The sequence below is a fragment of the Sinocyclocheilus grahami genome, unplaced genomic scaffold (genome assembly GCF_001515645.1).
Source record: "Sinocyclocheilus grahami isolate Dianchi unplaced genomic scaffold, SAMN03320097.WGS_v1.1 scaffold54.1, whole genome shotgun sequence".
NCBI lineage: Eukaryota > Metazoa > Chordata > Actinopteri > Cypriniformes > Cyprinidae > Sinocyclocheilus > Sinocyclocheilus grahami.
This window is the reverse complement of record NW_015505233.1, coordinates 3866459-3894007: the sequence shown is the minus strand read 5'-3', so window position 1 is coordinate 3894007 and position 27549 is coordinate 3866459. Positions and strand designations below refer to the sequence as shown.

At 36.2% G+C, this 27549-nt stretch overlaps 2 protein-coding genes across 4 annotated transcripts in view; one reads left to right on the top strand and one right to left on the bottom strand.

Moving 5' to 3' along the window:
- Positions 1-811: 811 nt before the first annotated feature.
- Positions 812-20894, top strand: LOC107583518 (monoacylglycerol lipase ABHD12). 3 transcript variants are annotated; one of them, XM_016269757.1, is made up of 14 exons: positions 812-904; positions 2306-2465; positions 10920-11041; positions 13895-14000; positions 15096-15215; positions 15671-15701; positions 16254-16299; positions 16402-16531; positions 16707-16744; positions 17373-17452; positions 17549-17631; positions 18004-18082; positions 18698-18825; positions 19753-20894. In XM_016269757.1, exons 2-14 carry the CDS (start codon positions 2308-2310, stop codon positions 19784-19786), a joined length of 1155 nt encoding a protein of 384 aa, XP_016125243.1. In that variant the 5' UTR covers positions 812-904; positions 2306-2307; the 3' UTR covers positions 19787-20894. The 3 variants fall into 3 exon arrangements, with proteins under 3 accessions (XP_016125243.1, XP_016125244.1, XP_016125242.1); XM_016269758.1 differs by lacking the exon at positions 2306-2465 and having other exon boundaries at positions 813-904; XM_016269756.1 differs by lacking the exon at positions 812-904 and having other exon boundaries at positions 1878-2465.
- Positions 20895-25368: 4474 nt separating this feature from the next.
- The window catches only part of LOC107583638 (glycogen phosphorylase, brain form-like), a 12884-nt gene continuing 10703 nt past the window's right edge, over positions 25369-27549 (bottom strand). Inside the window, exon 17 of the mRNA XM_016269925.1 lies at positions 25369-26337. Within this exon, the coding sequence (XP_016125411.1) occupies positions 26185-26337 (153 nt within the window). The 3' untranslated portion in view covers positions 25369-26184. The remainder of the gene's footprint in view (positions 26338-27549) is intronic.

Sequence of the window (27549 nt, the reverse complement as noted above, 5' to 3'; positions counted from 1 at the left end):
GAGAGAGAGAGAGAGAGAGACTGCCTGAATGACTGAGCGCGTCCTCCATCAGGTTAAGTCATATTCATGAAAAAAATTAGTTTGCGATGAAAATTTGTATTGCTAAGAGTAATGTTGTCATAATATCCTAATATCTTTTCAATGTTTAAGGGTAACGTACTCCCTCATGACTGGCGTCAGTGCTATAAAGTGAAGCATCAGCTTCAGCTTTTCCCAGTCGTTTCTCCCAGCGTTTACCCCCACGTCACTAGCTCCGCCCTTGCGCCATAGCTCGTGACCGGAAGAGAAGAGGAGTCGTTTTGAGGGGGAGGGGAGGTTGACGTTTTTGATTAAAGATTATGAGGGCACATGAATTTAAAAAAAATAAAGTGCACCGATAAATTATTTATAATAAACACTACAGTATTCCATTAAAATAATAAGAATTTTTAATTTAGATTTCATGGGGACTTTAATCTGATACAACATGTAGAATATTTTCCCTGTTATTTAGTTTTTTTAATAAATTTAGTTTTTTGAATAATAAATACATTAAATAATGTTAGAGGGGGATCAAATGCCCATCTACATCTAAATAAAATATCTCTAATAACATATTTTCATTTACATAGACTTAAACAAAAATTTAAAAAATAGGGCTGTCATTTTATTTTATAGAAAAATTTTAAAATTCCATTTTAGCATAGGCCTATCTAATTTAATAATCTTCATCATCATTAAATCGAAAAATGTGTCACCCACTTGACACATTTTGCCACTATTTTTATGGCAGTGTGGAAAGCACGATCCTTCCGCTGCATTGATGGTTGGGTTATGGTCACGTGAGAGGAAACTCACTGGAAAAAAGTACTAGTCCACGCATCCTGTCAAAACATCTACGATGTAATCCCATCAGAATGAACAGGTTGGGTTTTATGATTAATATAATACATAATTCATGACTACAACTTCATATGCATGGACTCGAATACTTATACGAATGTTTTTATGCATTATTAATTTGTTTGATGATCGTGCGGTCACGTTGAAGCGGTTGAGGGTGTTCGTCTCTAATCTGTGCATTTATATTTTAAACTTTTAAAATACAGTTTCTTGAATCCCTTAGTTTGACATGTACAGTATGTGTTTGTTTATTTTGATATGGGCAAGGGTTCGATGGTTTTGCTCGATTGTTAAACTATCATAGACCATGCATGTTATTAGATATTTAGCGCATGCACTAAATTACACCGAAATACGAGGAAATCTAAGACTTATTTGTTAAAAACGTGGCAAGGCCCCTATTGTCTATAATTACACTGAAGCTGACATGTTTTCAGTGGCCAAGTATAGCAGGAGGATGAGCAGGTTTGGTCTGTACGGAAGTAAGTCTCTGTAGGACAAATGCGATGTTGCCAGATATCTTTAAATAAATCGCTCTATTTTCTTGAGATGGTCCTCACTGCAGAACACAAGATCCAGGGGGCGTGGTTGGATCAGATCCAACTCCTCCCTCCTCACATAGTCCTAAATCTACCCGTCTCCACCCCCTGATTCCAAAACCCACCCATCTCCACCCCTAAACCTACCAATCTCTTTGGAAAAAATGTGGCTCCAACCACGCCCCCTGGATCTTGTGTTCTGCAGTGAGGGGCTACTGATTTTCTTTTTAATGTAATATTTTTTATGAAAAAAGCCTGCAGCGCCCTCTGGAGCTAGACTTGAAGCACTAATTCTTGCTGCATACTTACAGAGACGTAAGAAAGAATCTACAAGATAATCTTGTATATTTTTTCTTACACCTCTGTAAGTATGCAGCAAGAATGAATGCTTTAAGTCTAGCTCCAGAGGGCGCTTCATAAAAAATGTTACATTACAGATTACATGTACAAAGCAGAACCTTCCACTGATCTGGCAACCCGTCGCTACACGATTTAACTGAACGAGAGAGGGCGCCACGGCTCTGTGTGTTTGGCCGTTGGCGGAGCTGAGCGCTGTGTGATTGGCTGTTGAAGCGTCGGAGTGGGCTGAGCGGCTGTCTGTGATTGGCTGAGCGGAAGGACGGAGGGCGAGAGGCTGCGCTGATCAGCTGGTCTCTGCAGATATCCGACTCCTGCAAAGCAATGTAGGTAAAAAAAGTGCTGAATGTCCCAGTCGCCGGGAGGAGAAACACCGGATCACACACACTGTCGCGGAACGACCGGATCCAGCACGGCTGCAAGATTTCTTTTCACCAGCTATTCCGCTCGATTTAGCGAGGATTCGCGCGAGACTGCAGTATAATACCTCCAGTCTCATCTGTGTGTGTTTACCTGTGCTGTTTCAGTGATGCGAAAGCGAAAAGGCAGCGCAGACCATGACAGCTCGTTCACGAGTAACGTTACACTACTGGACGGCAACTCCGATCTAAAGCAGTGCCACAAAAAGACAGACGCTGCTTCTGATCCAGGAGGTTCGGGGACAGGGATGGGGAGACGCTACAGGAGGTGAGACTGACAGCCGCTGTTGCACATGTGGCACTGATGTTCTCTGGCTCTATCCCGGGTTTTACCAGTATACGTTTCTGGAAAGCTTGCTCAAAACATATCTTTGGGTTTTCAACCTGTGCAGAGTGCACACCCAGTATTAAACACAATCGAACCGTATAATAACTTTCATTAACAATGCTGCATTTGTTCAAAATCAGTTAATAGTTAAAAATGGCAGGTAACTGTTTTGTACATAAATCACCAGATGTATATCTTCTCCATTAATTCTTAAATAAAAACCCTGGCTCTGTGTTGTTTTTAAGTTATGCATTTTCAGCATCATCTGATGTATTTTCAACACACAAACGTCCCGTTTGATGCTTGTTAATATGATATCACATGCATTATTGTCAATCTTTTCATATTCAAGTGGCTTGAAACTCTTTTGAGGCATGAAGCCACATAGATTATTCTCGATGATTGAATCACAGTCCCACGTGACTCTCTTGAGACTCTAAATAGTATTTAGGCTCTCCCAAACTAGATCAGCAACTTCTAGTAGCTCGTTTGCTTCAGTTAGAGTATTTCTGTCTCCGTCGAGTGGAAAAATCTAGAAAGTCATATTTAGAGCCCATCAGAGGTCCCTTACATGCAAAGAGAGTTATTTTTCTAATGCATGGTTAAATGCTAAAGTGGAAGCAAGGTGATATCTTTTGTAGATTTTCTCAAAGCAGAGCTGAGTCATTCAGTTCATGTTTTTACTTCTATATTTAAAATAATGTAAGGTTGCATCACTGTAGGCGGATGCATGGTGGCTGTTGTCTAGGCATATCCCTGCACATGATTCAGATTTCAGGAACAATGTTAGGCCTTAAATGCAAAGGTTCTAGACATTTCTCCGGTTTGTTAGGTCTTGCCAAGGCTGAGTTTAAACAGGTGTATGCTTAGTGATGTCATTCTTCTCAGCCAGGACTTGCTCTGCAGATCAAAGTGGGAGGAAGCTGGACATTCTGGTCCACCAATATGGTGGTAAAACATTGTACACTCAGAAAAGAAAAATTATGTACTGCCAGAACATGTTGCCAATTGGGATCCTGGAGGATTTCCTACAGATCAGTGCTTCTCAGCTGGTGGGGGTTGCAACCCCAAAATGCTTTTAAGATAACAGGATTGTATTAGGTTTGTATTCGGTTTCATGGTTGCCATGTCACATGGAAATAGTAACTGTTTTTGAGTTAATTGCCTGTGACTTTTGACCCTGGAGGTCAGTTAGAGACCCGTGTCTCATGTTTGCTAATGTTTGCTTAATATACACTATGATTAAAAAAAGTTTAAAGCAGTAATAATAATAAAGAAGTATTAAATTGATCAAAGTGGCAGTAAAGACATTTATAATGTTACAAAAGATTCCTGTTTCAAATCAAACTTAACATTGATCATAAGAAATGTTTCTTGAGCACCAAATCATCATATTAGAAATGATTTCTGAAGGATCATGTGACACTGAAGACTGGATTAATTGCCGCCTAATTCAGCTTTTGTCAAATGAATCAATTACATTTGAAAATATAGTCAAATAGAAAACGATTGTTTTAAATAGTAATAATATTTCACAATATTTTAGTGTATTTATGATCAGATACATGCAGCCTTGGTAAGCATGTATCTTAAGACTTCTTTTTAATAAGTGGGCCTGAACTGTTATATGCTCTGATCTGATTTATATCGGGATTTAGCTGAATGTGGAAACACTTACAGCTCTTAACTACAATATTGTTACAACATATTTCAGGTAGTAGCAACTGAGCTGATGTTATGGAAGATTCCAATATAACAAACCTGGAAAATGCCCTATTATAAAAGACGTTGTTTGCCAAATTAGCATGAAACACTAGCAGGAAGTGGTCCTGTAAAGTTCTACCATCACATCTCATTTAAACTGAAATGCTACTCTACTATTGCACTGTATCTGATGGCGCAGTAATCGGACTCTCCTCCGGTGCTGTATGGGTCTGGGGTATTGGGTGCTGGAGCCGGTCATGTGTCCGACACAGGAGCTGCCGCTGGTTAGTCTGGTTGCAGTGACCTTTGTGTGGCAGACCAGGTTCAAGGTTAAAAGAGTCAGTTTAGCTTTAATTCACAGAATCTGTGAAATTCAATTAGCTGAAATCCCCTGTAAAATTTTGTATATCATAAGTTAAAGACAACATTAAATCGCTTGAAGAGCACAGTGTTCTGTCCTTGTTGATGCATTTGTTTATGGAAAGAGGAAGTTTGGCTGCCATTTATTTTTTCCAGGAAGACAATGATGGCATATATAAATACATGTATCTGCTCTCTTTTTACTATCAACAGATGACTTAACGTTAGCATGAAATGAAAATTTAGCATATCTCTTTTCTAAATTCATATTATTGATTTTATTGTGAATGATTCATCCAAGCATTTAATTTTTTACATTTTTTGACCTCATAAGTTAATTCAAATGTTGTAACTTGATCTTCCAGTGAAACCACACTTACCTCTCTTCTCTCTCTGTCCTAATCCATTTCACCTGGATGTACGTGACAATATGGAAGAAAAGATCTGTTGCAATTTCTGTTTCATCAAGTCTTTAAAATCTTAAAGACAAAAAAGTCTAAAAGCCACAAAATGTCAGTTTTGATGGGGTCTTTTAAAATAGGTTGGTTAGTTGCATTCCCTTGTTCTTAAAGACATCCATTTAAAAGAGGGGTGGACTAGCCTTCAGCCTAAATAACAAACCCCTGCTTCTCTCTAAACCATGTCAGTTATACACTGCACATTTCAACCTGAAATTCTGGTCTGTTCTTACATTCTGGGAACAGGAGCTCTAGATCAAACATAGGCCCAAGAGGCATCTAATCGTGACAATTTGGTGTCTTATTTTAGCTCTTCTTGGGAAAGTGTGTCAGGTTTGATAGGAATAAGAAGTCTTGACAAGGTGTCATCCTCTGAAATCTTTTTTTAGATTTCAGGAGGACTGAAAACATATCTTGACAATAACTTGTCTTGAGAAACAAATCAAGGGTGTGTTAATGTATTGAAGTTGCTGTGAGGTCACGTTGGTCAACTAGTCATCTAATAGCCACTAGTTCAGTCAGTTTTTTTTCTTTTTATTGCTGTAGTTTGCATGGTAACAGCGTGCTGTGATTTCACTGTTACACAGTTTGCACCTTCTCAGAGAAGATTGCACAGCCATATAAATGTTCACAAACAGTGCATACCTCGATTCTCTTCATTAGATGAATCTGAAACCAAACCTTTGCAAGCTTCCTTAAGGTCAACTAGTCATTGAGGTACCCACCCATTTGTTGATATTGAATATAATTATGTAGTTTTGCACTGCTCTAAACCGGGTTGGTGGTGATTCTTCCCAAGGCCGTTTGAAGGAGACTGATCTTTGGTCAAACAGAGCCATAACTAATTCTGGCATCTCTGTCAAAACTGCTCTTCTAAGCTCCGCTGAGTGGTCTGAGACACTCATTAGGATGGGTGAAAGAAGAGAAGAGTGAAAGGGAGGACGAAAGGAGTGAGGAAGGAAGTAGAGAGCCTGAGATATAGCACGTGTCTATCTCTTTTTCATCCTTAGGAGTGCAGTGTCTACAGTTTCACGTATCCTTCGCATGTCTGTTTTGCCTTATCGGATCCCATTTGTGTTATTATTACATAGTTCGATACAAGGGTATTCAGTAAGAGGGGAATTACCACTGTAAAGCTAATTTCCTCTGTAAATATGTCACATAACCAGAGTTAAATGCATTATGAGTGCCATTTCATTTTGTCTAATGGGGGAAGCTAACAGTATTATGTTACCAGAAGACACCGTTTTTTGCTGTGTTGAAAGCAGGAAGCATTAAAGTCCTCTTCCTACCCCAAGCTGTGTTACCAGACCTGGGTTTCTCAGTGTCACCTCAGTGTCTCTTAGAGAGTCCGGTCCGTCAGACCTGTCATAATCTATTACATGTAGCTGTAGCTGCAGGTTTTTGAAAGTGTTCCACTTTTCTCTACTTCTACTGCTTCTTCTTTATCATCTTCATTCTACACAGTTTAACCGTTGATTGTAAGCCTGTCCTGGTCTCACATCTAGTCCTTTTTTACATTTTTATGAAAATCTGACCTTTTCTGAAATAGTGACAGGTTTTTATTTTCATTTTCATTAAGAAAAGCTATCTTTATGGGCACACTTGTCACCCTCACCTTGTAGGGGCGTTGAATCCCAATGGAAATGTGATATTTCAGTTTTTCTTTTTTAATAAATCTGCAAAAATGTCAACAATTCTGTGTTTTTCTGTCAATATGGGGTGCTGTGTGTACATTAATGAGGAAAAAAAAATAACTGAAATGATTTTAGCAAATGGCTGCAATATAACAAAGAGTGAAAAATTTAAGGGGGTCTGAATACTTTCCGTACCCACTGTATGTTTAAATGTAGGTCAGATGTCCAGATATTGGATATGTATCTGATTCACTGTAAAACCACATTTGGAAGTGGCTCAGAATGGATGCAAAAAAGCTGATGTTTGTGGGAGCTCTTAGCCATGATCTATGTCAGATGTAAAAAAAATTTTACCGACACCAACCTTTTGAATGTTAGTGTTTCTAGCTAATTATTTGTCAGTGTGTTTTAACTACTAATCTGTTAGTATTAGGCAATATAATGTAAAAAGTATTTATGTTCTTAACTCCATCCAGACGTTTTTTGGCAGTCAATGCTTTAGCCGCTAATTGGTCATGGCCATTGATAGAGCTAGTATTTGTCAGTCGGTGCTCTACAGCTGTACTAGGATATTTGAGACATTGATCTGGGCAGCTGCAGCTAAGAGCTCTAAAAGCATATCCTATACCAATGTCTGCCACTTAGGAGCTGTTGTCTGGTACCCGCAGACATGAGGCAAGCCTTTGGCGTCGGACAGAAAGAGAAGGAAGAGACAAAAAAACGTTTTCCTGTGATGTTTTCAAGTGGAAGTGATCTAACTGCGACTTTCAAGACCAGAGTTTGAGGTTGGAGTAGGGGATATGCTGGTTTATTTGGGCTTAAAAGATACATTTGAATCTAAATCCCATGAGATCCGTCAATAACAATTCTTAGCAGTACTTAGCCTGAATTTCTTTCTTCTGTGGAATACAAAAGAAGATGTATTAAAAAATGTCTCAGTATTTTTTGTCCAAACAGAGAAAATCACTGGGATCCAATAGTGTTCTATTGTAGAATGGTTATGAAATGTTGTTCAGGTTGTTTCTTGCATACTTCAGTGGTCTTGTGTAGTTCATTTAATCCTAAAGTAGGCTTATCATTGAGTACAGCAGGATCTTACTGCATGTCTGCTCTGGTAATAAACAGAATTATGCATCTGTTCTTGGCCAAATATGCCGACCTACCCAATAATTTATTCATGTAGAATCAGACGTGCATTTAGGTTCTCACTTTTCCTGCATGGTTAATGCCAGGTATATACAATTACGCTAAAATGGCTAAATAATAGTCAAACCACTGCTTAGTTTTATTGTTTGAGCATTGCTGATGTCACAGTAGGCTTCAGATTGACTTAAGAAATGCAGTGAGGGGGAATTCTCTTTTTATAAATTCTGAATTAATAGCTAATGGGTTATTAATAGGTTATTGGGTAACTACGATAGTCTTCTCAGAGTTTGATGTCTTCATAAATATGGTATGAAGACTGCTGCTGACTGCTGCCAATTTGTAGTTGCTGCCAAAAAGTTTTATGATCTTGTCTCTATTTTAAGATGTATGCACTTGACATGGTGATTTCAGAGTGTGTTTCTGAGTGTTGTGGTGTATGAGTGTTTGGGTGTGTAGGAGTAGTGTGTTAGAGGTTATCATTTTTAGAGAGTTGCATCCTGTCAAATGTAGAGACTGACACACACACAAATGGAAGTAAATGACCAAGGAGGTGCACTAGAATGGAACCAAAACTGTCAAATTACAAAGTTAAACAGCAATCAGCACTGAAAAATGGATCAGTGCAGTGATTCATGATACATGTTATGCTTTAAGACATGATTGTAAACTGAGTAAACTTTCCCATCTCTCCACATACAGTACCATTCAGAAATTTGGGGTTAGTACGATTTTTTTCCTTTTTCTGAAAGAATTGTGTTTTGCTCACAAAGGCTGCATTAATTAGAAATATTTTAACAATTAATATATTTTTAGAATGTAATTTTAATCATAATCTGGAAAAGTCTTCAGTGTCGCATGATCCTTCAGAAATCATTTAATATGCTAAAAATATACTCATTTGGTGTTCAAAATTGACACATTTTTAAAGATTCTTTGACATGAATAGGAATTTCAATAGAACAGCATTTATTTCAAAATAGAAATCTTTTTAACATTCACAAAAGTCTTTACTGTCGCTATTAATAAATATATGCATCTATGCCAAATAAAAGTATTAGTTTCTTAAAAAATAAAAACTTGCTGACCTCAAACTTTTGAACCGTAGTGTACAAGCACATCTGTATGCTACAATATATTACTTGAGATGTGTGCAATCTGTTTGAGAACAGAAACGGCTTTTTGTTGTGACATTTCATTCAATATATGAACAAACTTTGTTATCCAATCTGTTAAATAAGTTTCTGTTACTATTGTTTGGCCAAGATTTTTAGCCTGTTCTTTCTCATTCCTTCCCATCATTTTGCTAGATGCACTAGTCAGAAACACTCTGTCCCAGTGCAGTCTGGACTCCTGATGCCCAGACAGCTGTAATAATGCCCATATGGCATTGGATCAGCATGACTTAACATATTAGTGTTACCCTGAAGGTATTGAAGCTCTGGATCGCATGCTCTGTGCATATATGTACCTGCAAAAACAGTGTGTACAAGCACAGAACTGCACAATCTTATAACCTAACCAGCCACGTAAACAAATAAATGGCTTGTTGTACTGGATACAAAAGTATATATACTCAACAACAAGTTTATGCATACACACACACAGAAATAGCACCTTGGCGGTATTTGTGTAAGCACTGTACAGTAATGAGTTTCAGTGCAGCCGGTGTGTGCTGTATTTAGCTCTGCTGTTGCACAATAGTACAGTTGTTAAGTACAGTATTAGTTGATCAAAGTGAGCAAGTGTGTTCTGAAGGAGGCAGAGGAAAGGTCGTAGGGATGTTAGATGCCATGGTGGAACTGATCCAGGGTCAGCCGGATCAAACCGGATGGCTCGCTTCCTGGATTATTGCTTTTACTCATCTTTCACCCTGTCTGGGACATTCTCTGTCTTCTTCATGTCCTGTCTTTGCTGACTCTCTCTCAGTTCTGCATTATTAATTGTTTTAGGAATATTCTCGAGGTTTCATATGACTGCACCTTTATGGTTGCCATTTACTGTGAAGAAACTAAAGTGTATAAAGCATATACACTGCTGTTTAAAGAAGTCTCTTATGCTTAACAAGGATGCATTTATTTTATTAAAATACTAGGTAAAAACTGTAATATTGTAAAATATTAGTATATTTTGAAATATTTTATTTCTGTAATGCACAGTTGAATTTTCAGCATCCATTTCTCCAGTCTTCAGTGTCACATGATCCTTCAGAAATCACTGTAATATGCTAATTTGGTGCTCAGGAAACATTTAATACTATCAATGTTGAAAACAGTTGTGCTCCTTAGTATTTTTTGTGGAAACCATGATACAATTTTACATAAATATGTGTATGAGAGAGCCTGCATGTGTGTGTGTGTGTGTGTGTGTGTGTGTGTGTGTGTGTGTGTGTGTGTGTGTGTGTGTTAGTATCTGAGTGTTTAAATAATACCCTGGTCATGAGTTGGGTAGGAAAAATTCCTTATGCAGTTTAAGGAAATGAAGCAAGCTTAATAAAGCAGCTTTTCACCACAAACCTCCTAGAATCGGAAAGTCACACTTTAATTTGTATATTAGGCACACGCAAACACGTACAGTAGAGCTCAGGGCAGTAAGTCAGACAGGGTGAGTTTGTTCCTCTAAGCGATCTCTTGCTATCTCTCTCATTTTAATCATGACACTTTATACTCCCCGGCACAATTTAGAGGTCACTGCTGGCCGCAAAGATGCACACTGTCTGACCTCTGAGTGTGAGGGAGACCAAGAGAAGACAAGCCATGTTATGAGTACCATTAATTAACCATTCAGTTCAAAAGAGAAGAGCATGTCTGAAAACATTCCCAATAAACACTTTTGTTCACATCTTGTACTTACACATGACAAACCTATGTGATTTTTATTAAAAAACATAATTTAATATTGCCACAATATATGCTTCATATATGCTACTGTCCAAAGTGTTTCAGCCAATTAACTTGAGAGAATGTTGTTCTTAATTAATCACTGCATGTGTTGTTGAATAGGACAAAATACTGCTTTATTTATTACTTTATTTACTATGTGTGTTAAATGAATCCATGTTTTATGTAACCAGTTCTTCTCTCTGTCTGCAGGGGTGGTCTGATATGGAGGCTAAGGAGGATACTGATCTGGGTGCTGGGAATCTACATCGCCATCCCTGTTATCATCAAAGTCTGTCCATCAATACAAGCAAAATTAGTATTTTTAAACTTTGGTGAGTATTTGCAACCAATTTTTATTTAACTGGGGAATATTTTGGTCAAACTGTGTGTAAACATTGATATTTATGTCAATGTTTGTATACTTTGGCATTCAGAAATTTTTTAAGTTTTTTTTTTTTTTTTTCATGGACATACTTTTGTTATCTTTGGCAAGTGACTTGGTCAGTCTTAGTAAACTTCGGTATTTATGTAAGTGTTTTTAGCACTTTGAGCATTTAGTCTAGTCTTTGTAAACATTTGTTGAGTGTAAAATTTTACAAGTATTTAGGCCTCTCTTTGTAAACTATTTATTTATTAATTATTATTATATACATTTTAGTGAGTATTTTTTATTTTTTTTTGAGTATCTAGCCTGACCTGTTTAACCTTTTGTATTTAGACCAGTCATTTTGCCATTTGCGTTTTGTTTATTCAAGCTAAACTGCCATGTAAATTGTCATTATTTTGGATGCTACGTTATTTCTTGTTGATTTTTAAATTTAATACTTAAAGTCAGTTTCCATAATTTTCTGCTGCTGCATCTGTAGTGAAAGGACAAGCTTAGGGCATTTAGCCTCAAGGGAAATGTAGTATCCAAGGAGATTGTTACACTGCATTTTCCCCTGTGAAATATTCAGCATGCTCAGAACAACTCTTAGACACATTCAGTCAAGCACACATTTGTATTCGAGATATAATAACTGCATACTGTAGCATCTGAAAATTAGTAAAGAAACTTTTCGGATGCTCACCTTTGTAACAATGTAAAAGTTTTTGCAGTCACTTTTGATCAATATAATGACCAACAATCTCTACTTTGTCCTTAAGAACTGATGCCTTAGCACCTGTTTTGCAATATAATGTCTTTTGGTTAAAGTGATGTCCATCACAGAACAGGATCTGCTGGACCTTGTAACATTTAATAAGACATTTTGAAACATTAACGTTTGATGTACAGTTGCAGTTTGCATCCATCGTCAGCCTTTTGCTGAAACGACCAAACAAAGCCATCATTCATCCATCAGTCCAGATAAATGCCCACTCTGTTTGCTGCTGAGGTCCTGTCTCATTTCAACAGCATCTCACTCACGCCTCTCAGTTTTATCAGATAATTCCTTTGTTGTCACATCATAGTTTCATTTCTCTGATATTAGGCATGTTCTGTGGTGTTTTGGGCTGATGTTAGCATTAGCATTGTCAGCAGTGTCACACTTTTTTCTGTCAGCTGATGTATTTCACCACACTATATTGTGCTTCGGTTTGCAGTCAGAGCTAATAATGGACAAAATGTGTGCAAAAGTGTGACTGTAAGCATCCACATGTTTGCTTTACTCAGAGAGAAATCTGTGACTAAGGTCTGTGAACTTAGTCAAGTCATCAGTCTCCTGAGAAAGCTTGTGGCACACTTTCGGTTCTTAAATTGCAAACGTAATGTTAGTCAGATATATTAATTTATTTTTTTTGCAGCAAAAACAGTCATAATTTAAATTTGCATGACTATTTTAAATTCTCAGATCAGACATGGCAGTTTGAAGAATTTGCCTGTATGATAACTTTATTTGTAATTTAAATGTTCTGTATTATTATAAACACTTTTATTATTTCGTACAAATGTGTCTTTTATTGAACAGAATGTAAAGTTAAATCTCATCAGGAGCTGACTGAACTGTACTTTACAGAACAGCTTTACACTTTTTAGCATTGTACAGAACGACATGTACTTTGTGTGAAAATTAGAATTGATAATTACAATAGAATTGAGCAATTTTTTTTAACTGTATCTTTTATGACCTCTGTATGTACCTACTGATAAAAAGTTTGGTGTCTGTAAGATTTTTTTTAAATGTTTTGGAAAGAAGTCTCTTCTGCTCACCAAGGCTGCATTTATTTGACCAAAAAAAACGAAAAACAAACAATAATATTGTGAAAATATCATATTGTAATATGTGACCCTGGAGCACAAAACCAGTCATAAGTAGCACAGGTATATTTGTAGCAATAGCCAACAATACCTTGTATGGGTCAAAATGATCATTTTTTCTTTTATGCCAAAAATCATTAGAATATTAAGTAAAGATCATGTTCCATGAAGATATTTTGTACATTTCCTACCGTAAATATATCAAAACTTCATTTTTGATTAGTAATATGCATTGCTAAGAACTTCATTTGGACAACTTTAAAGGCGATTTTTTTTTCTCAATATTTTGATTTTTTTGCACCCTCAGATTCCAGATTTTCATAGTGTGAAATAGTATAATGGTTGTATCTCAGCCAAATATTGTCCTATCCTAACAAACCATACATTAATGGAAAGATTATTTACAGCTTTCAGATGATTTATAAACCTTATCTTATGATTGGTTTTGTGGTCCAGGGTCACACATTGTAAAATGTAATTTATTTCTGTGAGCTGAATTTTCAGCATTCATTACTCCAGACTTCAGAGTCACATGATCCTTCAGAAATCATTCTAATATGTTGATTTGCTGCTCAAGAGCATTTATTATTATTATCAATGATAATAACACTTGTCAAACAGTTGTGCTGCTTTATATTTTTGTGGGATACATTTTTTCTGGATTCTTTGAATAGAAAGTTGAAAAGAATGACATTCATTTTAAATAGAGATCTACTGTAACCTTGTAAATGTCTTTACTGTCACGTTTGATCAATTTATTGCATCCTTGCTGATTTAAAAGTATTAATTAAAAAAAATTACCATTTCATAATCAAAATACAATAACTTTATCCATCCTTTTCCCATCAATTCCCTACTTTTCCCCCTGTGGAATATCCTGTTTAACTCCGAAATACATCAGATTCAGTTTCATGTTGAATGTTGTCTTTTTATCTCTCTCTTTCAGTGCGAGTGCCGTATTTTATAGATCTGAAGAGACCAGAGGATCAGGGCTTGAATCACACTCGCAACTTCTATCTGCAGCCCGAGGAGGGAATCAACATTGGAGTGTGGTGAGAGCACAGATACAGACTACAGCTAAAATACAGACACAGCCTGGCCTGCCTCCACCCTTCATCTCCCTGCCTGTGCCTGTCTGTCTCTCTGTCCTCACGTTCTCTATCCTACAGGTTTCTGTCCCTCTTTATCTGCCTTATGGGCATGGCTGTCTTTCTGAAGGGCGTGGAAAAAGTGCTGCACTTATTGAAACATAGCCTGTGGCCCAAAGTGTGTAAATCCGTGGTGACAGAGGACTGCATGGGCCTGTGGCTGCTGGCCAGTGGGTGTGACTGTGTGTGTGTGTTTGACTTTTACTGAGTAACAGTGGGAAGGGCCACATAAGCTTCCTGCAGCTGATGCTGTAGTTTTCTCTGCATAAATAAGCTTGTCTGTGCACTGGTCAGATTCAGTATTGATAATGAAGTCTTGGTGAAGTGAACAGTCCTAAAGGAATACACTACTGTTCAAAAGTTTGGGTTCAGTAAGATTTTTAATTTTTTTTACTTAATTCAGCAAGGATGTATTGAACTGATCAAAAGTGACAGTAAAGACATTTATAATGTTACGAAAAAAGTCTATTTCAAATAAATACTGTTCTTTTGAACTTTCAGAGGAATCCTGAATAAAATGTATCACAATTTTCCACAAAAATATAAGGCAGCACAACTGTTCTCAACATTGCTGCTCAAGAAACATTTCTTATTATTATCAAACCAGCACATTAGAATGATTTCTGACAGATCATGTGATGCTGAAGTCTGGAATAATGGCTGCTGAAAATTCAGCTTTGCCGTCACATGAATAAATTACATTTTAAAATATATTCAAATAGAAAATAGTTACTTGATATTGCAGTAATTTTTCACAATATTACTGTTTTGACTATATTTATGAACAAATAAATGCCTCATGAACATAAGAGACTTTTTTTTTTTTTCCCAAAAACAATTAAAAAATTTACCAACCTCAAACTTTTGAATGCTACCACATCTTCTTACTGTCCTCTTTTTCACCCTTTCATGTGTAGGAAGCAGTGTTGTAACAGCTGCGTATCTCTTTTGTATATCCTGTCATCTCTCTCTCTCTCTCTCTCTCTCTCTCTCTCTCAGGCACACAGTACCTTCAGTGATGTGGAGGGAGGCTCAGGCAAAAGATGCTGAATGGTATGACAAAAGCTTCCAGTCCAGTCATCCAGTCATCCTGTATCTCCATGGCAATGCTGGAACAAGGTACACAAACACTCTTGTGATCAACATCACTTGATAAAACCAACTCAGTGTCCAAAATGATTTAGTGGGAGTTAAAGCTGGAATGCACTTTTGCAGACTATACAGATTTTTGCCCCTGTCTGGAAGAGTCAGTCTGCATATTTGACCACAAGTTGTGTAATGTATGATGTGAACAGATTGTGATTTTATCCAGTCGTTGGAGATCAAACCTGTTTGATATTTTGAGCTGATTTTAGAAAACACGTTTCCTTCATTTGTCATGTGTGTTCTAGCAATGAGGCCGTGTTTCTGTTGTGTTCTGAATGATTTGAAAGTCTGGTAGTATGTGATCCTCAGGCAGTTAATGTATGATGCCTAGTGTTTCCTCTGTAACATTTTTATTTTGAAAGATTTGCAGTTCATCAAATGCAGATCTCTAGTCACTTTACTTAAGCTTGATTGTATGTGTGTTTCAGAGGAGGGGATCACAGGGTTCAGCTGTACAAGGTAATAGATTTGAATTTACACTATCTTTCAAAAAGTTTGAGATCAGTAAGTTTTTTTTATATGAAAGAAATCCGTTGTTTTATTTAGCAAAGAATTGCATTCAATTAAAAAAGTGGCAGTAATGTTACATAAGATTTATATTGCAAATAAATGCTATTCTTTTCCAACTATTTCTATATTCTTTCTATTCATTCTGAAAACGATCATGTTTCCCCACACAAAAATTAAGCAGGACAACTGTTTTCAACAGATTTGATTTTGAGCACCAAATCAGCATATTAGAATAATTTCTGAAAGAGCAACATATGACACTGAAGACTGGAGTAATGGTTGCTGAAAATTCTGATTTGCCATCACAGGAATAAATTACATTCTAAAATAAATTTCCACAAAAACAGTTATTTTAAATTGTAATAATCTTTGAAAATATTACAATATTAAAAATAAAAATCTACCAATCCCAAAAATTTGAAAGGTAGTATACATTTAAGATTTGAAAGATCTCCATTTGTCTGAGGTCTTAGACACGTTTTTATCTTCTTGTTTCTGCAGGTTCTTAGCTCATTAGGCTACCATGTAGTCACATTTGATTATAGAGGTATGTTGGGAGTCTATTTTAATTCACTATCCTATCATGCAAGTCAGAATCCCATTCCCAGTCTCGGAGTGAAGCACCATATGGGTTTGTTTGTTTGTGCAGGTTGGGGTGACTCTGAGGGCAGCCCTTCGGAGAAAGGCATGACGTCAGATGCTCTCTTCCTCTACCAGTGGATAAAGCAGCGGATTGGCCAGAAGCCCCTGTACATCTGGGGTCACTCGCTTGGCACAGGGTGAGATGAACTCGCCTAAGCCATCTGAAAGAGCACTGTTGATGGTGTTCTTTTTTCTAGATGTGGATTTTCTAGTTCTTGGAATAACATTTTAGTTGTCCTTTGACATAAAGGAATTGATTGTGTTACTCCCCGTGGTATTATTGAACTGTTGCTTGCATTCCTGTTTTTCCAGAGTGGCCACTAACCTAGTGAGACGTCTGTGTGACAGGGGTACGTAAACATACATTTATGCATTTGTGTTTTCTTATGAGTGTGATTTCAAAGCCTGGAAAAGTTATGAAGCTTAAGAAAATTTTAAAAGGTCATGGAAATTTCTACAGTCAATATACAGTACTTTTCAAAGGGTTGAGGTCAGTACTATTTATTTTTATTTTTTTTAAAGAAATTAACACTTTGTTAATTAAGGATGCATTAAATTGAACAAAGAGAATGTTACAAAAATGTAAAAATAATAAGAAACGTTTCTTGAGCACCAAATCAACATGTTAGGTTCATCAAAAAAAAGTTGGATAAGTCATGGAAAATTCAAATTCGAGTGTAAAATAACTGAAGTTGCATTTTTGGTTTTAAATTGGTTCATGATAATTACAATTAGCGAACAATGAATGAATTAAAGTTCCCTAAAGAAAGAGTTTAGGAATATAATTTCTTGTTAGTACAGTACATAAGCGGCGACTGTGTTGACGTTTCAGAAATAGACAAGTCTTAACTAGATTAAGAGTGAACTAATGTAATTGCCAAGCACTTCTAATCAGTCTTTAAGTTACATAACCCTGTAGTTGAGCCACTGTTTTAAACATGAAGGAATGATGCAGACTTCCTTCCTTTGTGCTTACAGGAACGCCCCCAGATGCCCTAATTTTAGAGTCACCCTTTACCAATATCAGAGAGGAAGCCAAGAGCCATCCCTTCTCTATGGTGAGAAACCAAGTTCCTGTTCAATCTCACATACTGCCTTTGTGCAACAAATAAGCATAACTAACCTTGAACATTTATATATGTTCATTTGAACAGGTTTACAGATATCTGCCAGGCTTTGACTGGTTCTTCCTGGATTCTATAACTGCAAATGATATCCGATTTGCCAGTGATGAAAAGTAGGTTCTTTTAGTCTTATATTTCTCTGTAAGTTTATGTGTGAGTGATTGTTTACTCTGTGTCCACCTACAAAGACTGTTGCGTGTTTATACAGCACGGTGTCCTTGCAGCTGTGCTGAGATAATCATCTCGGGTCTCTGTTCTGTAGCGTTTTCACACGCTAGCGGCTTCATCTTCCTCTGAGAACTTGTTTTAGAAACAGAATTAATGTGCATGTGTATAAATAGACCGATTGATCCTTGAGTCACAGATGACGTGATCATGTGATTCATTACACAAACCTCTAGTGGAAGGTCCCACACTATATAAAAAAAAACAGATCTATGTCCTGAATCTCAAAGTATCTCAAACCACTGAATTGTGTCTCTTAGTGTCAACCACATATCCTGTCCGGTTCTGATACTGCACGCAGAAGATGACACAGTCGTACCTTTCCAGCTGGGAAAGAAGGTAAAATATCGGTGTCAGACAATGAGAGGGTTTATTTAAAACTATAAAATGGATATTCCAGACTCTAGATTCAGATTGGAATGGATTAGCCATAATCAGAGCTATTGTAAAATAGCTGATAGGCTCATTATACTTAGATCACAATAATTTGATCACTTGTTATGATGAAACCTGATTGAGTCGATGCTGGTGTTGGAAGATTTGGTTTTTAAGCACATATGGCATGTATGATTTAAAAAAAAAAAAAAATTAAACAACTTGTTACAATGGTAAACAAAGGAATATTCTGACAATATACAAACAGAATAATAAAAAGTTACAGTAAAACTGTTTTTGTTTTGTTCAGAAAGAATCTAAACTAAACTTTCATTAATATTATCAAAGCTTATTGTACTTTATAAAATAAAACTACACTGCTACTCATAGCTATTTGAAGTATAATAATAATAAATGTATTTATTAATAAATTATTATTATTATCATAACCAATTATTGCTATTATTATTATTATATATTGTCATATCTGTTCATGCATTTGTTTTAAAAATGGTCTGTTCTTCTCTGTAACAACAACAACAACAACAACAATAATAATAATAATCTTTTCATCCACAGCTATATGATTTGGCGGCTCAGAGCAAGAGTCTGAACGGTCATAAGGTTCAGTTCATCCCGTTCCCCAGCTCTCTGGGCTACAGACACAAGTTCATCTACAAGAGCCCACAGCTACCAAATATACTCAGGTGTGTACGCTTTACAAACTGCTGCTGTTCGTATTTTTTCCCACTGCTCAGTGCTGACAAAACAGCTTGGCTACATTCATCTTTTTATTCTGTTGGTTGAGAATACAAGCTATTTTTAGGATTGTGCCAGGTGGTGTAGTTTTTACATTCTGCTCCATGTCCCTGACCAACAGCTGTGGCGATAGTAATTCAGACTTAAATCACTGTCTATATGTGCTGAAACTGAACACAGATATGTGTTTTTATTTGAGATGGGTTTTTTGCTAATGATCTTTCAGGGAGGCAAACCTGTACATTTCTTTAGGAACACCAGGTCAAACATTTTGTCAATTGAACTGCTGCTATCTAAATTATTTATATGAAGTAGTCTGAGATTTTAAGTAATAGTGTTACATTTTATAAAATAATTATTAATTTAATTATGGTCAAATAAGGTATAAAGTGTTATTTTAATTTGTTCATATTTTTATTTTGAAATAATAAAAAAATTAATCACAACATTTATTATTTAAATTTAGTTCAATTATATATTATGTAAAATAAAAAACATTATATGACTTTGCATTGTATAACAATATAAATTTTTGAAAAATTTTTTTTTAATTACTTTTAACTGGTTGCAATGTCATTTTTACTGAATATATTAAATATAGTTAATCTTAGTTTTGAGCATTTATGTTTATTGTTTTATAATTGGAACTAGTACTAACATTTTTCGTGAAACATTTTCATAAAAAGTGTGCTTATTTTGTTTAATGACACGGATGTTTAGTTAAAAGATTAAAATATTGAAGTATTGAAAACCCCCGTCAGGAAATGCCGTGTTTGAGATTAAATAATTTAGTATTGAAATTGGTTGCATTTAATTCCAACAGATGGGAATTTTAAGAAGTCTAATGTGTTGTTCTTTTTGTCTCTGTGTCTCAGTGATTTTCTCAGTGCGCCGCATCCTCACGTGTAGTCAGGATCATTTCAGCCGACTGCCCTCTCTCACACACTCTGTTAAACACACACACACACAATCTATGTGATCTGCATCGTGTACATGCACACACACACGAGCATGGACTGAAGATGCACCAGTTCTTTTGCATTCCTTTGTTAACGTAAAACCTGGAGGAAGAAAGTTATCGTCATTAAGAGAGTGACAGGGCTGAGTGATTTCTTACACCGCCTCCTGTTGCCATGGTAACAGATCTGAAGGGGCAGCTGGAGCACAAAATATGCAAAATAATATGCAGATATGCACTTAAATAATGCTTAAGTCAACAACCCTCTTCAAAGGAGAGACGTACTGATGAAGTTTTAGCGATGGCACTGCGAAGACCACAAGAGGATTATGGTCAAGGGGACGAAACAGGACAACATGCTATAATGATGTCATTGTCAGTGCTTGCTGACTGCAAATCACTCCTTTTTTACATAAAACAACGACAATATCATGGACCTTATTTCAATTCTGAAATCCACTCAATGTGAACAGCGAGTTGTTTTAGGTTGAACTTGAATTGTGTACAATAAAATGTCTTTTTTTTGTCTTTATTTTTCTCACGATTTGAATCATGATTTAAAGTGCAGAATTTTGTGCTGCTTGGCATTAAAACTCTGATATTTTTATGCGATGTTTTGTGTATTGTGCTTATGCGGTTGCGTTTGGTTGGTACATTTGCAACTCAACTGCATCAGAACTGAATGAGCTTTTGAAATGATATTTCCCTCCCCAAATCCACAGAGGTTTCATTATTTTAATGCATTTGGTTGCTCAATACTAGTTTGCATGCCTGTTACTGGAAAAAAGATTGCTGCATAGTCAAAAGACAACAGAAAACTGTATGAAATCCTTTTCTTTACTTGGTTATGTGGGTTACACATTTTCTTTATACTCTCACTTTGCATATTCCAAAAATAAATAAACAAAATTAATTACCGTAATATGTTGAATACCAAAATCAAAAACCTTAGTGACAAATATTAAAAGAATGACTTTATTTTTATTACATTTATTACCCAATTGATATACAATATTGTTCAAGAAGTCTTATGCTCATCAAGGCTACTTTTTAATTGACCAGAAGTATAGTAAAAACAGTAACATTGTTAAATATTATTACAATATTTTTTGTATTTAATATTTTAAAATATAATTTATTCCTATGACAAAGCTGAATTTTCAGCATCATTACTCCAGTCTTCAGTTACATAATCCTAATCATTCTAATATGCTGATTTGGTGCTCAGAAACTTTTATTATTATTATTAACTATGATGCCTTTTTCAGGATCCTTTGATTAATAGAAAGTTTAAAAGAACAACATTTTTGGAAATACAAATGTTTTGTAACTTTAAAAATGTCTTTACGGTCACTTTTGATCAATTTATTGCCGCCTTGCTGAATTAAAATATTAATTTCTTTCCAAAAGAACCCCCCAAAATTTGGAACTTTCTATAACCAGCTCATTTACTCAAAATTCACTTTTAGTGTATCTTGCAATGTTTTATAACTGTGTGCTTTAATTTGGTGGAATATGTGTAATGGATTTTAACATGCACAAAGTAAATGAGGCAATACTCAAGTCAAGGACTTAGTTGGATAACAAGATCCATGACTCTACGAATCAGTGAGCAATAATGACACATCTTTGATTTGCTCTGTCTTGTCATGTATATATGATGAATATTTTCTTCACAATGTGCACTGACCATCTGACAATTCTTATTTGCATATTTAAAGTCATTGTCACTGTAATGCAGCCCCCTTGATACTCAAGGTCTGCTGTATTGTTATTCTGTGTGTCAGGTTATATTTGTTTTTTTCTCTCAAATATTTCTGTTCAAATTTTATTTGAATTTTTTTAGGGCTGATAATAACAAGGTCATGTGTGCATGCAAGCTTCAATGGTAGATCTAGGCTCTCCGCTGATGTTATTGATGTTATTCTCAGAAAGAAATTGTATTAATTTTTGTTTTCGTCTGCTGGCATGCCACTGAGAAAATCTCTTCGTTTGTGAAGGACTATGTAGGAATGACATAGAAATAATCATTTTAGCAAGACCACCAGGTTATAGAGAAGTGCAATAATATCATCTAAAGCTGAAGGACAACCATACGTAACACCAAAAAAAAAACGATATATATATATATAAACATGAAGCCGCTCACTTATATATTCCATTGTACTAGAATGTAAAAATGGACCACAGAATATTTGGATGTTACTGCTCTGAACACAGATTTTATTCTGCCGTCTTTGTTGATGTTGACCAAACTTTGCATTTTTGAATTCAACACTTCTATATATTATACAATTATTTTTGTAATGAAATACTGCCCGGTTATTTCAACAGCAACGGTTACTTTTTTGCAGAATATATCATGAGTGGTTTACAATGTTTGTTTTCTTCTAAGCTGCTAAACCTTACCGGACACATGCACAGATGTAAGTACACTATGTTTGTTTGTTAACAATAAAAGAAATGTATGCTTTTTGATATCCATTATTTAAAAGGCTTTTATACAATCCCAGGAGGACACTTTTTTTTTGTTTTTCTTATAATTTTCTCTCTATAAATTTAACCATTCATTTTTTTTTTAAATACAGCAGGAAGAAAATTGGAGGGAGGCAAACTAAAGGAGGCAATTAAAAAAGAAAAAGAAAACCTTGCCCTTGGATCTCAATTTGGAGAAAAAGTTCAACTGTCTAGCATTAACCTGCTCTTCTTGCAAATATAACTCCATCACAAACCATAATGACCAGTTGAATATTACTAGGCAGGGACAGACTGGTCAAATCCAGTTAAACTAGTTAAAGCAGTGCAGGAAGGCACATATAGGAAGCCCGGGGAATTTTTGCTGAATTAACATGCTGATAGGGCGTTTTACTATGTATAAGGTTCAGTTTTACTATGCATCAGCCTCAATACCTCATTCATGTGTTCACTTTTACCACACATGGCACCGGTTCAAGCCATTCCTTACTATTCTGAATGATATGAATGCTGCGTTACAACATGACATCAGCATTCAAGCTTTAAAACAATGAACAGATTATACCTTTAGTCATTTTAAGTCAACAGCATACCGTTTTTTTGTTTTCAACATTTGTATTGTTTGTTAACATGGTTTTAACACCATTAATTGTATACAGTACTTGTGTAAAATGTAGCAAGAAAACAAGGCCTCAATACAATGTGTGAATGTTCAAAGGCACATCCATAAGCATACATTCAAACGACAGACCGCAATCTGACCAGCATTCAAGCTTTAAAACAATGAACAGATTATACCTTTAGTCATTTTAAGTCAACAGCATACCGTTTTTTTGTTTTCAACATTTGTATTGTTTGTTAACATGGTTTTAACACCATTAATTGTATACAGTACTTGTGTAAAATGTAGCAAGATAACAAGGCCTCAATACAATGTGTGAATGTTCAAAGGCACATCCATAAGCATACATTCAAACGACAGACCGCAATCTGACATGCTGTTTAGAGTTCAAACAAATTTGCTTTATGAATTTCCATTTGCCAAAGTTCAAGCTGTTTTGTAAAATCAACAACAGGACAAACATCTCATAATTTGGTAATGCTATGTGAAATAGTAGAGCAAACTGAATCAGCTTTGACCCTGACCAAAAAAAAAAAAAAAAAAAAAAAAAAGCAACTATAACTATTTTTTAAGGACACACATGATGAATTCCCATTGAGTTTACATCAGCCAGCTGCCATATATCCTCTAGTCTTATTATTTTATGAAAGATTTACAAAGGGATGTGTTCCCTTATTGTTGTTAATATTGCACAGTGTGCACACAAGGCACCCTTTAACCTGCGTTTGAAAGCTTGAATAAAAAGATCATTTGGACACCGAACAACCACATCACATGCATTCTGGAGTCATTATATCAATTCTGTTTGCATTTGTTATTTTTAAAGCGGTCATTTCTGACTGCTTATCACATATTTTAAGGCAAATATACTACTACTACTGAATTTAAATAGACTAAATGTGGTTGCAGGTCAAATATGTTGTCATATTTAAGAAATATTCTAGGACACGAATGTTACTCTAGTCTCCAATGGTTTCCAGTTGCTGATTTGGCTTCATAAAATACTCAAAGGCTCTTGTTCGGTCCCACCGTGTTCACGGTTATAATCAGTCACAACCGCCACTCTCAAATGTGAAACAAGGAATGCACAAAAATTTAGAATTTTCACCAGTTGATGGATAAATACCTTTGAAACTTGAGCTGGACTCAATTTTGACAAAACGAAGCTTCAATAAATCAGTCTCAGATGACCAACGAATTGAATTTGCATAATGGAAACCATGATGATTTATAATTAAGTATAGGCATGCGAAAGTAACAGTGATTTAAAACCTACTACAGAGTAAGTGCACATGGAAGAGTTAGTTTTTTTTGTGCGTGTATGTTGAGGGTACTCTACAGTAATGAAGTTCAAAGAGGCTCCACATGGTGTTATGCATAGTGAGAGAAACCTGAATCTGAATCAGGTGAAGCCAGTCAAGGCACACCGGCACACTGGGAAAGGTTGAGGAACAGGAGAGCAGACCCAGTGGACACCATCAGACCATCATGTTGCCCACTCCCTCACTCACGTGGTTCGTTAGGTGGCGGGATCTTGACGTCAGACGGCTCTACACCCCAGATCTCACGTGCATACTCTGCAATGGTGCGGTCGCTAGAGAACTTTCCAGAAGCAGCAATGTTTCTGATGACCTTTTTGGTCCATTCTTTTGGGTTCTGAGGAAAAGAGGGGGGAATTTTACACACAATGAAGGACAGTCGAAATTTAAGCTTAAAAAAAGCTGCTATTGGAAAACAGCTGTGAAAGCAGTTTTACCAATATGTCCATTCATCAAGATCAGTTATATATTTTGAGTAGTGGTAGAATGATATATAGTCCAAGTATTGTAGATCAATCAGTCAGTGAGCACTGGTCATTTTGACATTTAGCGCCCCCTTGTGACAAATACAAACATTTCCAAACACTTTCTGTTCTCAAATATTTTAGAGTTTATAATATACAGTGGTGTGAAAAAGGGTTGGCCCCCTTCCTGTGTTTTTTAATTTTTTGCATATTTATCACACTTAAAAGATTCAGATCATCAAACAAATTTTAATATTACACAAAGATAATGCAAGTAAATACAAAATGCAGTTTTTAAAGGATTATTTATTTTATTAAGGGAAAAAAGCTGTCCAAACCTGCCTGGCCCTACGTGAAAAAGTAATTGCCCCCTAAATCTAATAACTGGTTGTGCCAAGCTTTGCAGCAACAACTGCAATCAAGTGTTTGCGATAACTGGCAATGAGTCCTTCACATCGCTGTGGAGGAATTTTGGCTCACTCTTCTTTGCATTTGCCCCTGAAAAAAAAAAAAAAAAAAAAGCAACTATAACTATTTTTTAAGGACACACATGATGAATTCCCATTGAGTTTACATCAGCCAGCTGCCATATATCCTCTAGTCTTATTATTTTATGAAAGATTTACAAAGGGATGTGTTCCCTTATTGTTGTTAATATTGCACAGTGTGCACACAAGGCACCCTTTAACCTGCGTTTGAAAGCTTGAATAAAAAGATCATTTGGACACCGAACAACCACATCACATGCATTCTGGAGTCATTATATCAATTCTGTTTGCATTTGTTATTTTTAAAGCGGTCATTTCTGACTGCTTATCACATATTTTAAGGCAAATATACTACTACTACTGAATTTAAATAGACTAAATGTGGTTGCAGGTCAAATATGTTGTCATATTTAAGAAATATTCTAGGACACGAATGTTACTCTAGTCTCCAATGGTTTCCAGTTGCTGATTTGGCTTCATAAAATACTCAAAGGCTCTTGTTCGGTCCCACCGTGTTCACGGTTATAATCAGTCACAACCGCCACTCTCAAATGTGAAACAAGGAATGCACAAAAATTTAGAATTTTCACCAGTTGATGGATAAATACCTTTGAAACTTGAGCTGGACTCAATTTTGACAAAACGAAGCTTCAATAAATCAGTCTCAGATGACCAACGAATTGAATTTGCATAATGGAAACCATGATGATTTATAATTAAGTATAGGCATGCGAAAGTAACAGTGATTTAAAACCTACTACAGAGTAAGTGCACATGGAAGAGTTAGTTTTTTTTGTGCGTGTATGTTGAGGGTACTCTACAGTAATGAAGTTCAAAGAGGCTCCACATGGTGTTATGCATAGTGAGAGAAACCTGAATCTGAATCAGGTGAAGCCAGTCAAGGCACACCGGCACACTGGGAAAGGTTGAGGAACAGGAGAGCAGACCCAGTGGACACCATCAGACCTGTTGCCCACTCCCTCACTCACGTGGTTCGTTAGGTGGCGGGATCTTGACGTCAGACGGCTCTACACCCCAGATCTCACGTGCATACTCTGCAATGGTGCGGTCGCTAGAGAACTTTCCAGAAGCAGCAATGTTTCTGATGACCTTTTTGGTCCATTCTTTTGGGTTCTGAGGAAAAGAGGGGGGAATTTTACACACAATGAAGGACAGTCGAAATTTAAGCTTAAAAAAAGCTGCTATTGGAAAACAGCTGTGAAAGCAGTTTTACCAATATGTCCATTCATCAAGATCAGTTATATATTTTGAGTAGTGGTAGAATGATATATAGTCCAAGTATTGTAGATCAATCAGTCAGTGAGCACTGGTCATTTTGACATTTAGCGCCCCCTTGTGACAAATACAAACATTTCCAAACACTTTCTGTTCTCAAATATTTTAGAGTTTATAATATACAGTGGTGTGAAAAAGGGTTGGCCCCCTTCCTGTGTTTTTTAATTTTTTGCATATTTATCACACTTAAAAGATTCAGATCATCAAACTAATTTTAATATTACACAAAGATAATGCAAGTAAATACAAAATGCAGTTTTTAAAGGATTATTTATTTTATTAAGGGAAAAAAGCTGTCCAAACCTGCCTGGCCCTACGTGAAAAAGTAATTGCCCCCTAAATCTAATAACTGGTTGTGCCAAGCTTTGCAGCAACAACTGCAATCAAGTGTTTGCGATAACTGGCAATGAGTCCTTCACATCGCTGTGGAGGAATTTTGGCTCACTCTTCTTTGCAGAATTGTTTTAATTCAGCCACACTGGAGGGTTTTCGAGCATGAATGGACTGTTTAAGCATCTCAATCGGATTTAAGTCCGGACTTTGATTTGGCCTCTCCAAAACCTTAATTTAGTTTTTCTTCACTTGCTGGTGTGTTTGGGATCATTGTCCTGCTACATAACTCAAGTGCGCTTGAGCTTGAGGTCACAAACTGATGGCCGGACATTCTCCTTCAGGATTTTCTGATAGAGTGCAGAATTCATGGTTTCATCAATTACGGCAAGTCGTCCAGGTCCTGAAGCTGCAAAGCAGCCTCAGATCATCACACTACCACCACGTTTGACTGTTGGTATGATGTTCTTTTTATGAAATGCTGTGTTGGTTTTACGCCAGATGTAACGGGACACACACCTTCCAAAAAGTTAAACTTTTGTCTCATCAGTCCACAGAATATTTGCCCAAAAGTCTTGGGGATAATCAAGATATTTTTTGGCAAATGAGAGACGAGCCTTTGTTTTCTTTTTGGTCAGCAGTGGCTTTTGCCTTGGAACACTCCCATGGATGCCGTTTTTGCCCAGTCTCTTTCTTATTGTTGAATCATGAACACTGACC